Source organism: Nematostella vectensis, chromosome 13, assembly GCF_932526225.1.
Source record: "Nematostella vectensis chromosome 13, jaNemVect1.1, whole genome shotgun sequence".
NCBI classification, from domain to species: domain Eukaryota; kingdom Metazoa; phylum Cnidaria; class Anthozoa; order Actiniaria; family Edwardsiidae; genus Nematostella; species Nematostella vectensis.
This window is the reverse complement of record NC_064046.1, coordinates 9,057,593-9,070,097: the sequence shown is the minus strand read 5'-3', so window position 1 is coordinate 9,070,097 and position 12,505 is coordinate 9,057,593. Positions and strand designations below refer to the sequence as shown.

At 41.3% G+C, this 12,505-nt stretch overlaps 2 protein-coding genes across 2 annotated transcripts; one reads left to right on the top strand and one right to left on the bottom strand.

Moving 5' to 3' along the window:
• Positions 1–1,428: 1,428 nt before the first annotated feature.
• Positions 1,429–11,268, bottom strand: LOC5518582 (polyadenylate-binding protein 2-B). The gene is made up of 7 exons (XM_048720905.1): positions 10,961–11,268; positions 6,898–7,009; positions 6,542–6,600; positions 5,191–5,297; positions 4,594–4,681; positions 2,409–2,560; positions 1,429–1,942 (listed from the first exon to the last, which is right to left on the bottom strand). The coding sequence occupies exons 1-7, from the start codon at positions 11,093–11,095 to the stop codon at positions 1,906–1,908; spliced, it is 690 nt and encodes a 229-aa protein (XP_048576862.1). The 5' UTR covers positions 11,096–11,268; the 3' UTR covers positions 1,429–1,905.
• Positions 7,130–9,368, top strand: LOC116617649 (piggyBac transposable element-derived protein 4-like). The gene has a single exon (XM_032380568.2). The coding sequence runs from the start codon at positions 7,272–7,274 to the stop codon at positions 8,988–8,990; it is 1,719 nt and encodes a 572-aa protein (XP_032236459.2). The 5' UTR covers positions 7,130–7,271; the 3' UTR covers positions 8,991–9,368.
• Positions 11,269–12,505: the final 1,237 nt, after the last annotated feature.

Here is a 12,505-nt window from a genome sequence, read left to right as displayed (position 1 = left end):
CATACGTACTCCGAGGACCAAAGGCATCGCGTACATTGCCAGGGGGGGGGGGGGGGGGGGGGGGGGGTGGGAGGGGGTGGGGAAACGTCATCGAATCCGTTCTATCTAACCAAGAGACTTGATCTTGTTGTAATATATGTTATTTTCTCACCAGGGACTTCCGCTCGTTTGCTTGTTTTGGCGGCATGTCGAGACCTTGGGAGTCCTAGGGACATATCAGCAATATTTTATACCTTGAATATTTTTAAAGGGTCCTCCCACCCAGTTTGTGAGGCCAATGCCATTGTATACTTACCGTGGTGGAGTCCTCCCTTTAAACAAGCGGAACTTGTTCAGATATGAATAAAAGGAATCTGTGTCGTTTTAGGAACGGTCATTTGCTTTAAAAGTGGGGGGATAACCTGCTATTGGAGTAACAAAAAAAAACTTTATAAAAATTGGAATGGTCGACGGACACCGAAACACAGGAATCTTTTATGTGACGCACGTTATCATAGGCTATATATAATTTAAAGTCCATATAACCTTTTAGAATTGTTAGATTTGGTCGATTCTTTATATTTCCATCTTCCAAATGGTTTGTGGTTCGCATGGACCCTATAAAGCGCGGGTTCGCACGAATAACTCAAATCTGTAATATTGAGGTATTTTGGTCAACCTTCGGTAAAAAGGCAGCATTGCCGAAACGTCGAAAAGAAGACAACCAAGTGATTCAAGAAATTGTTTTATATATGTTTGGTAAAATGGCCGTGAACTGGAAGGCCCGGGTCGAGTCATTTCTGACCTAGATGTCAATCAAATTAGATGAGAAAATATGTGCGCGCACTAAACTAGTTCCCGTCTTCTTAATTATTGCTGTGGTTACAGCAATAACTTATGTGGTTACAAGTTTTACCGTCATCTTTATATCTGTATATCTCAACCTGGTAGTCAACTGATTATCTAACTTAAGGAAACAAATCTTCAAAATTCTGGCGCTTATACAGGGGGATGCGCGCGCACCCCTTGGCGGCCACAAAATACTGTGCTTTTAAAACGATTTTATGCTGCATCATCGCACGACTTTCATCATGAATGAAGTGACCAATCCCACCAATCAGAACGCCTATACTATATCAACTATTTTATAAATGCAAATATATAACAAGGGGTGTATATCTATTTTAAATAAGACTGCACAAGACTACATGTATCTCAACCTGCATTGCTTCATGGGTAGCATATAAATGAATGAACTCTTGTATCCGAAAGCCATGTGAATGCTCACAGGAACATGAAAAATAATTATACAGCTTTTGAAGCCTGGATTTGTTTTTATTTATGCTATTTTGCTTATCTATTTGACACCCATGAAACACTGCGGGTTAATGGTACATGGATTCTTCAGTGAAACCTTATTTATAATAGGTGTATCATAAATACTACAAGTTAAAGATAACAATTTTATTGAATGTCATAAATTTTACCAATACAAATAAAATGCAAAACGTGAATTTGTCACAAACTAATTAGTGTAAAAGTCAGACTAAGCTTTTTGCTAGTGTTTTCATTGGTTCCAGGATTTTCATGGTTCAACAGCCACACAAGTAGAATTACCCTCAGTTGTTCTTTTCACAGTATTTTCTCCTTTTTTCTTCTTTTTGTTTCTTTTCTTTTTTCAGCTTCTTTTTTTTCCACTCCCTCTTTTTTCTCACAACTCCATTTTCTGCATTGCTTCATCTTTTTCTATGCACAATCTTTTGTGGCTCTCTCATTTTTCCTTTTTTTTTCTCATCCCACTCATCATCGACCATGATTTTTTTTACCTTCTCCCAAGGCTCAATCCTTACTGGTCTAGCAACCGACCATCAGGAGAGCCAGTGGAGAGAAAGAAAGATATATACATATGTGGAGTACCGCAAGGATCTAGTATGGGGAGTACCAGCTAGCTCGACCACGGCCCCTGTACATAGGAAAAAGGTGAATTAATGCATAAGCTAGATTAGAGCATAAGCTAGACTTATACACAAGGTGCATATTGCAATTTTCAAGGCAATTTTTGTTAGTCATGTTTTTACTAATGTTTTTATCACGCTTGATACAGCATGCAAATACAAATTTATAAAATGGGATAAGCTGTTTATTAGAGGGTAACACACAACTGTGGCCACCAAAAGCAAGTTTTATATAAGAGAAAATCACACTTTGCGTCACAATGCAACTTGTTACAAGTTAATTTGATCTACTTAGTTGACTAATTTAAAACAGATGGGAATAAACCAATTTCAGACATTTTGAATCGTGAATTTAATCATGGAAGTCAGCTATTGTCTCTGAATGACAAGCGAACATAGCAGGGTCTCCTATTATATGTGTAATACTTAAAGTAATTATATTATTGTAATTCTCTAAGAATGGAAAAAAGTTACCTGTAAGCGCCTCTGCCTCTTCCTCTAGGAAAGCCACCATATGGGTTATAGGGCTGGTGGAAGCCCCCTCTGAATCCCCTACCCCCTCGACCCCTACCACGCCCACGGTCTGTGCTGCTCACACCGGGACGGTTGGTTCTCTTGAGTACAACCTAGTAAAGAAAATCCAGGAAAGTATTTTTATTAATCTTTGTTCAAATTGTTAGCTGAAAGTGCAAAATAGAGTACAATTCAGACTTTTACATAATCCTTGGCACAATAATTTTGTGAATGTTAAAAGACTCACTAAAAACAAGGGTTTTGGTCAGGCATCTCTTCATATTCAAGTTTTGCAGGGTATTATTTGTTCGTAATAATGAGGTGACAGTAAGGCAAGAGTTGACTGTACAATTGTAGAAAAACAAACATTCTATGTAACTTTCATGAGTAAGGATGGAAGGAATATTTTGTTTCACTTATTTACATCTAAGGAAACATTTCGTGTCTATGCTATGCACAGGAAATGGCTGAAAAGACATTTGTTTGGATATGTTTTGGAATTCCAATACACTCATTTTTGGGGGCGTCTGAGAGGGGTCTGTTCCCTTCTGCCCACCCCTAGCTATACACAGGGTCTCCTGTCCCATTTTGCCCACCCCTAGCTATGCACAGGGTCTCCTGTCCCATTTTGCCCACCCCTAGCTATACACAGGGTCTCCTGCCCTGTTTTGCCCACCCCTAGCTATGCACAGGGTCTCCCGCCCTGTTTTGCCCACCCCTAGCTATGCACAGGGTCTCCTGCCCTATTTTGCCCACCCCTAGCTATGCACAGGGTCTCCTGTCCCATTTTGCCCACCCCTAGCTATACACAGGGTCTCCTGCCCTGTTTTGCCCACCCCTAGCTATGCGCAGGGTCTCCCGCCCTGTTTTGCCCACCCCTAGCTATGTGCAGGGTCTCCTGCCCTATTTTGCCCACCCCTAGCTATGCACAGGGTCTCCTGCCCTATTTTGCCCACCCCTAGCTATGTGCAGGGTCTCCTGCCCTATTTTGCCTACCCCTAGCTATGTGCAGGGTCTCCTGTCCCATTTTGCCCACCCCTAGCTATGCGCAGGGTCTCCTGCCCTGTTTTGCCCACCCCTAGCTATACACAGGGTCTCCTGCCCTGTTTTGCCCACCCCTAGCTATGCACAGGGTCTCCTGTCCCATTTTGCCCACCCCTAGCTATGTGCAGGGTCTCCTGCCCCATTTTGCCCACCCCTAGCTATGCGCAGGGTCTCCTGCCCTGTTTTGCCCACCCCTAGCTATACGCAGGGTCTCCTGCCCTGTTTTGCCCACCCCTAGCTATGTGCAGGGTCTCCTGCCCTATTTTGTCCACCCCTAGCTATGCACAGGGTCTCCTGTCCCATTTTGCCCACCCCTAGCTATGCGCAGGGTCTCCTGTCCCATTTTGCCCACCCCTAGCTATGCGCAGGGTCTCCTGTCCCTTTTTGCCCACCCCTAGCTATGCGCAGGGTCTCCTGTCCCATTTTGCCCACCCCTAGCTATGCGCAGGGTCTCCTGCCCTGTTTTGCCCACCCCTAGCTATACACAGGGTCTCCTGCCCTGTTTTGTCCACCCCTAGCTATGCACAGGGTCTTCTGCCCTGTTTTGCCCACCCCTAGCTATACGCAGGGTCTGCTGGCCTGTTTTGCCCACCCCTAGCTATGTGCAGGGTCTGCTGGCCTGTTTTGCCCACCCCTAGCTATGTGCAGGGTCTCCTGCCCTTTTTTGCCCACCCCTAGCTATACACAGGGTCTTCTGCCCTGTTTTGCCCACCCCTAGCTATACGCAGGGTCTCCTGCCCTGTTTTGCCCACCCCTAGCTATGCACAGGGTCTCCTGCCCTGTTTTGCCCACCCCTAGCTATGCACAGGGTCTGCTGCCCTGTTTTGCCCACCCCTAGCTATGCACAGGGTCTGCTGCCCTGTTTTGCCCACCCCTAGCTATGCACAGGGTCTCCTGCCCTGTTTTGCCCACCCCTAGCTATGCACAGGGTCTCCTGCCCTGTTTTGCCCACCCCTAGCTATGTGCAGGGTCTCCTGCCCTGTTTTGCCCACCCCTAGCTATGCGCAGGGTCTCCTGCCCTGTTTTGCCCACCCCTAGCTATGTACAGAGTCTCCTGCCCTGTTTTGCCCACCCCTAGCTAAGCACGGGACAATGAGCTCACCTTGATTTGTCTGCCTTTGAACAATGAGTCTGATAATAACACAGCGTTATCGACTGAGTCTTTATCGGAAAATTCCACATATGCAAACCTAGCAAAAGAAAGAGGGTATCGCCATGCAGCATGACAATGACAAATACTGTAAGCTCCATTTTAATGAGGGGATTCAATGAGTTTTTCATTTTAACTCTAAAATAAAGAATAATCACTGTCTCACTGGCTCACTCAATAATCACTGGCTCACATTGGACCTTAAGAAATTAAATTATTTTTTGGCGAAAATGGTTAGTTTAATTCATTATCTGGGAAACTAGATGCAAACAAACCAATGAAAAATGTTGCAAATTAGAGAACTAATATACTGTAGGACCATATGGCCTTTAGAGGCGAATTACTGCAAAACTAGAATGCACTAACAAGCAACAAACTTAAGCAACAAACTTCAACTGATTTTTGTATAATTTGGCAGACATATCATAGAACTATCACTATCATTTTTGCCAAAGAAAATTTGGGACATTTCTTGAGGTCCAACTTGAACCGTAACCTTGAATGACAAGGAAAGCAATGACAAGATTCCCTTGCAACAGAGGGACCTACCCTTTGGGATGTCCAGAGAACTTGTCACACAAGATTGTAACCCTGTTGACAGAGCCACAGCCATGGAAATGCTGCTCAAGTTCCTCAGCTGTTGCCGAATAGTCAACCTGTAATTGGTCAGTATATTACTCAGGAAATCCCTCCTACTTAAAGCCTGGAAACAAGGAAATGCTGCTAAAGTTCTTCAGTCGTTGCCGAATAGTCAACCTGTAATTGGTCATTTTATTACTCAGGAAATCCCCCAGCCCCCTGGGTGACTCCAATAAAAACAGACGGGGTGATTGACGGCAAAATCAATTTCAACCCTAAGGGAGGGCACTTTGGGTCAACAGAAATTCTTACCCCTAAGAGATAGCAAATTTGGTGTGGTTGAATAAGCTTTTGACCCTACTAGATTGCAGAATCAGACAAAAAACACCCCCTAAGGATTAGCAATTGGTCAAATTTGATACCCTACAAGACAACAAAATCAGAAAAACGCTAAACAACCCCTTAGGAATAGCAGTTGGTCAAATTTTAGACCCTAAAAGATGACAAAATTGGAAAAATCCTTCCACACCCCCTAAGGGATGGGAGTTGGTTGAATATTTATACCCAAAAAGATGCGACAATCACCCCTGTCTACTTTTCTGGAGACTATAAAGCCCTTGCAAATGAGATTTCATCTCAGTAGTGTATAAAATCCACTTGAATCACTGTGAATTTCAATTGATCCTACAACTAAAACACCTGAGATCAATTTCTAAGGTTCAAATAAAAGAGGGAAAGTTGCATTTTGAAAAATGATGAAAGAATATATATAAAAAAAAACAATCATAGTCATGCAAGTCAGACTACAGAATTATGCGCTTGTGCGGAAACGCGTAATTTGGCTTTTTCCACGTAATGCACAAATTTTCGCGTAATCCCGCGTAATTTGGCTAAATTTTGAACGACAAAACATTTAATTGCACAGCTTTAAATAAAGCTCGTAAAAAAGAGAAATATTTTTTGTAAGAGTGCGGTATTTCGAACTGAATTTCGAAAACAAATAAAATGACTAGGCGTTCTTTGCTAAACCGCGAAGGCCTAGGACTAAAAATAAAATACCTTTTTTAATTGGCTGGTGGCTAGGAGCCAATGAAAACTTACCTAAGATATTTTCACACAAAAAAATAACCTTTTCAAGTTATTTCGTGCTTTCCATCGGTACAAAATGTAGTTTGGGCGTAAAAGTTAATATTCCGTGTAATTTAGCGCGTAATTTAGCAAAGAATCCCGTGTAATTTTGAGTTTTTTTCAGAGTAATTCCAGAAGGCCTGTTAAGGTCCCACTGCACCATTTTTGTTCACTAAATCAGAAGTAGACTCACATTTCCAACATAAACAGATCGGGCATCAACCTCTGCTTTTTCTTCAAATGTTTTAGGACCTATAATTAGTAAAGGAAGTTCAGCTATAGAAAAATAAAGCCAACATTCAATGTAAAATATGACAGTCATTGTCACATAAGGGTCCCTAATCTTACAGAGTGCAATAGAATGTGTACACTTTCAGGACTTTAGAGAAATGCTGATTGGTTGAAGGCTATGCGTGAAGCATTTGAATACCTAAAAATATGACCAGCATAATTACAAACTTCAAAATAGCCTATTACACAATATTAAATAAACTGTACTGTAGATCAGAATACCCCATCAAAGAATATCAATTTAGTTATTAAGAAAACCTGAGGCTGCCGGAGGACTCATTATAGATTTTTCAACTTGTTTCTGCATTTCTTTTAGTTTCTCAGCCTCCTCTTCCATTTCTTTAACTCTTGCTTTTATTGCTTCCAGTTCCTAAAATAAGTCATAACAAAAGCATTATGCAAAAGTTCTATAAAAGACATTGATTTACTGTATAATCCAGTACCAATTTGTAGGTTAACCCTTTATAGCCTGTAGGCCACTCCAGTGGTCTTACGAGGGAACGCCTGTAGGCCACTCCAGTGGCCTAAAACAAAAGCATCCAGTCAAGCGATGTTATTGGTGAAATAATGACAGCTATGAGGTCCTTTGTATTTTATCCAATCAGAGCATTGAATAAGCTTTAATTTGATGCATGGCATGTAACACAACATGCTTCAGAGGACCCACGAGGATTTTTTTAATTCAAAACTTTACAACGTGTGAGAAAATGGCGAGTTCCGTGTACGATATATTTGAAGAGAGCGACAGTGATAGCGAGTTTACAGGATTTACAGAAGAAGAAATACGTCAGGATGAGCCTGATATGGCTATAGAAGAAGCAGATAGTGATATTTCAGTGGATGAAGACGAGGAGGAGGCAAGCGAGAGTGAAGAGAGCGACGAGGAACGTGAAGAAGCTAACGCGGAGTGGACATATTCTGTCACCGATATCAATGTCTCGCCGTTTACCGAGGATATTGGTCCAACAGCACAACTACCAGCAGAGGCAGGAGCTTTAGACTTTTTCAAGCTCCTCTTCACAGACGAGATTCTTGAAGAAATAGTCCTTGAGACTAACCGTAATGCCGCGCAAAAGATGAGGATTGCGAGCGACCCGAAGTGGTACGCAACAACGAAGGACGAACTTTGTGCGTACTTCGGAATACGCTTTCTTCAAGGTATCAAATCCGTCCCCTCTGAACGGCACTATTGGTCAAAGAATGAATTCCTTTCGGTCAAGAAGATCAAGGATGTCATGCCAAGAGATAGATACCTAAAAATCACACAGTATCTTCATTACAACAACTCTGCAACGGCAAAGCCACGCGGTCATCCAGAGCACGACAAGCTTCACCTCATCCGGCCACTTATAACAAAGCTTGGGGAAAGTTTTCTCGTCCAATATAAGCCAAACAGGGAGAATGCGATCGACGAGGGCCTTGTTAAATTTAAGGGACGGCTTGCCTATAAGCAGTACATGCCGATGAAGCCTGTGAAGCGTGGCATCAAGGTTTGGATTCGTGCGGACTCCATTACGCACTACGTGTCACGCTTCCAGGTCTACACCGGCAAACCACAACAAGGCCAAGAGCTCGGCCTCGGCAGAAGAGTTGTGGAGGAACTTTCCACCGATTTGATCGGCAAAGGTTACCACCTTTATTTCGACAACTTTTTTTCAAGTGTCGGTTTGATGGCTTCGCTCCTGGAGCGGCGAATTTACGCAACTGCAACAACGCGCCAGAACCGCAAAGAATTCCCGAAGGAACTGAACACGTTCAAGTTGAAGCGAGGGGAGAGCAAAGTGATGCAGAAATCAGGAGTGAATGCATGTGTATGGCAGGACAAAAAAAAGGTTTTCTTTCTCTCGACAAATGCCCAACCGATCGGCCAGGACACTGTCAACCGAAAGAACAGAGACGGGAGTTTGTGTGAAGTGAGCGCTCCCCCGTGTGTCGTTGTTTACAACAAATACATGGGGGGAGTAGATTATGCAGACCAAAAGCGCAATGACTACCGAATCCCGATAAAGTCCCGACGCTGGTACCGCTATCTCGCCTTTTTTCTGATGGAGACAGCAGCTGTGAATGCCTTCATTCTATATCAAAACTCCAGAAGCCACAACAAAATATCACAGCTCGATTTCCGCCTGGAGCTCATCGGGCAATTGATTGCTAACTTCTCGTCACGAAAGAGAAAGCGTGCCGCAGACGAGATGGAAGCCTCAGGGGAATCGCACTTTCCAGTGAAAGTAACGATAAATCGGTGTGTTAACTGTTCCGAGAGAAACGAGAGGAAGAGATCAACCTGGGGCTGCGCTACATGCAAGGTTACGCTGTGCGTTGGGTGCTTCGAACCATACCACATCAAGTAGCAGTGAACCAATGCGACAATGGCGCGCGAAGTTCAAATGCATGAACAGAACATTGCTTGTAAATATGTCTTTTACCGCAACTTATATAGCTTGAATAACCAGTTTTAGGAGACCATTGATTAACCAATTCAACATTGTAACATATATCATTTAAATGTTCGTATTTTAAGCATTGAGAGATGTTTTATTGAGATATGATGTAAATATTTTATCAATTTTCATGCTTATGCCCAATTTCAAAGATTTTTCGTAAGCGCTATGCACATTGCATTTTGCTTTAAAGTTCTAAAATGTAATTGTTGCTTATCTAGGTCAAAGTATAATTTTTCTTGTAGCATGTCAAGCAATATAAATATATTAAAATGCCAATTGCCTTGACCATGTTGTTATTTTAATGCTGTCAGCCATTTTGGCCTAGGCACAGGACCCACCCCTAGAATTTGATACCTAGGCTATAAAGGGTTAAAGCAAGTATCTCAGCAGTATATTTGATAATTCAGGAATTCCAAAGCTAGAAAAATAGGAGCAGAGGGGATCTAGAGAAGAAGTTGTGGTGCAATATGAGAGAAAAAGAATGCTTTAAAAAAAAACAGAAACAACTTGTTTTTCCAAAATTTATGTAGCAAATGTGTTTATATAGCAAATGCATTACTTTTTATTTAGAAAATAAAATTTGTGAAATATCAACATGTCTGTGTGGATGAGATGCCAAAATGTATTGTGACTCGCAGTCATTTTTGTGTTTATTTTGGCTTGAATTTGCCACTCAAAAAATGTCATGTAATTAGTTACTGCAAAATGCCTATGGATACTATGAAATTTTACTGTAAGAACAAATGATACTATCTTATAGTATCATAGCAGCAATCCTTCTTGTTTTTACGCTAGCCTTAATTTTGCATGCATCTCTACTGTACAAAATCATTCCTGACCCAAATTGACAAGAAATATTTGTCACTCATATACACATGCCAATATAGATTTCCACATACATTTGCCACATAAACTTTGCTCGTGTAGATTGACCTCAAGGGACAAGGGAACTAACCCAAGTATCAATACACTTAAATGAGGAAAGTCTTGTAAAACAGATTCAGTAGTATTGATGAGAAAAAACTGTCTGTATTAGAATCATGCCTGATGGAGGCTTCTGATGTCTGACTAGAATTCGCAAAAGTATTATCTGGAAAATCTGAAAGAAAATGTGTGTGTTTAGTAAAAAAGAGGCTGCTTTCTACAGCCTTACTTGGTAGCAAAGGTCTCTTTTCTCTGCATTTCGCTGGGCTGGCATTCACAAGGAAAAGAGACCTCTGACAATAGTCACAACATTCTTTGATCTAGCTGCCATCCAAGATTTAGTAAGGGTCTTTATGGTCCATGATCTCTGGATAAGGCACTGATAAAACTCTTGACCGGCCTACTAATGCATGCAAGGATTGTAATAACTGCTGCCAAACATTTGTGTCCTTATACTTATATAACACCACAGTGATGGTAACCCCTTTGTGGATTAACAATGTAGATGAACACTGCAGCCATAGCTGTCATACAATTGCTTAGTAAAATGGTGGGACTGTTGGCAGAGGTCTCTTTTCCTTGCAAATGCCAGTCCAGCAAAATACAGGAAAAGCAGTCTCTACTAGCAGGGAGACTCTAGCCCTCTAATGATGAAAAACAAACTTCGGGTCCTAAACTTTTGATCGTCAGGGTTTATTCAAGTCATTGAATAAAGCATGGAAAAAAAGAAAATTCAAGTCAAACGCAAATCAGACATCAATGTGAAAAACTTTGATGAAGCATACATAATGTCCTAGAAGAGAGGAAAGGAAACGAGAAGCCATAGGACAACACATCAATAACAAACATCGCAAAGACATAATAAGAGTTCGTCTTTGCAAATCTATCTAGCTAACCTCTCTTAAAATGTATATTCTTAATGATCAAAATCGTCAACATAAATACAAACTTACCGGGTCTTCGACACCATCATCAACACTTGTATCATTGACGGCAATTTCACTCAAGACAGAATCGTCTGCTTCGTCTTTGGTCGAATCTAAAGCAGTGTCAAGTAAGGGATCCTGGACGTCGTCTAAATCTGCCATATTGAGAAAATCTAATAAAATAACTAGCTAGAATTAAAAAAACAATCACTGATAACTGAAAAAGAAGGCTTCTGTGCAATCAGAAGCTTAAAATTCTGAGGATGGAAACGGATTGCTGCAGTGTTGCGATTGATGAAAAAACAAGATGGCGCTGAAGGTACAGAACTCGGACGGACTGGGGACTAGTTATTCTGCGAGCATACCACAGGAAGCTCAAAAGAGGGTCACGAATTTGAAAATCTTCGCTTAGGGCACAGGGTGCTCACCTCCACGGTCTGAGTATTTTTAGTTTTTTTCGGAGCCTTCCTACGGTTTAAATAAAGTTCCAAACCGCGTTGCGTTGTTGTTTTACTGCGTATGTGCCGCTTGTCTGCCTGGCGCTGTCTGGCGCTTGTCTCATCGGTTAGCGGTCTAACGGCTGTCGTCTCGACTGCGGAATGGCTTCCTTGTCACGACATACCTTACAAAGAGAGAAAAGGGATGAAACTGGCTAATTCTTCTGCCGCTAGCGTGTTGAGCACATGCGGACGGAAGTGACATTACCAGAAGTAATTTCAAAGCGTGACGTCACCTTTTCAAAAACTCGACGGCAACAGAGCCGCTAAATCTCCGAATATGCTCTGGACATCGTCAGCTGGTAAATAACAGTGTTGAGTTGATAATATTCTTTCATCACATTTTCCTCACAAACAAGGGGGCTCATTTAATCATGTATATTATTTTCAAAACGAATTATAGGTCAATTTCAAGCTTTGTCCAGCTCGATGGCGAAAGAATCCCATGTTCAGAGGTCAAAGCTATGTGTTCAAAGGCGTTCGAAGGAAAGGAAAACATCCCTGATATTCGCGAGCTTGGGAGGGTTCTTAAAAAGCTTTTTCCGAAAATTGTTAGAATTAGAGAAAGAGTATCTGGAGCATGGTGCGAGAAGCAAGAAGTTTACGCCAACAGGAATAACATATTTTTCGACAAACAAATTTATTAAAAGAGACTAGTAGAAACAAAGAGAAGTACGGAGCCCGGGAAGGGACATTTGAAAAACCTACTGCAATTTTATTTCGTGCGGTATACTTTTCGCGTCGTGAGGACTAGTTTTCAATTTTGCGTGTCTTTTTTTTTTCGTGAGTTTATTATTTTTTTCGTGAGTTTTAATTTTTTTTCGTGAGTTTTATTTTTTTCGTGAGTTTTATTTTTTTTCGTGAGTTTTATTTTTTTTCTTGAGTTTTAATTTTTTTCGTGAGTTTTATTTTTTTCGTGAGTTTTATTTTTTTTCGTGAGTTTTATTTTTTTTCGTGAGTTTTATTTTTTTCGTGAGTTTTAATTTTTTTCGTGAGTTTTATTTTTTTCGTGAGTTTATTATTTTTTTTCGTGAGTTTTAATTTTTTTCGTGAGTTTTATTTTTTCGTGAGTTTT

Coding starts and splice junctions, on each gene's coding strand:
- LOC5518582 (XM_048720905.1), bottom strand. CDS start 11,095: ATGGCAGATTTAGACGACGTCCAGGATCCCTTACTTGACACTGCTTTA. Junction 5,298..6,541: donor GATCTGTTTATGTTGGAAAT/GTGAGTCTACTT, acceptor GACCAATTACAG/GTTGACTATTCGGCAACAGC. Junction 1,943..2,408: donor AGAGGCAGAGGCGCTTACAG/GTAACTTTTTTC, acceptor TCCTATGTACAG/GGGCCGTGGTCGAGCTAGCT.
- LOC116617649 (XM_032380568.2), top strand. CDS start 7,272: ATGGCATGTAACACAACATGCTTCAGAGGACCCACGAGGATTTTTTTA.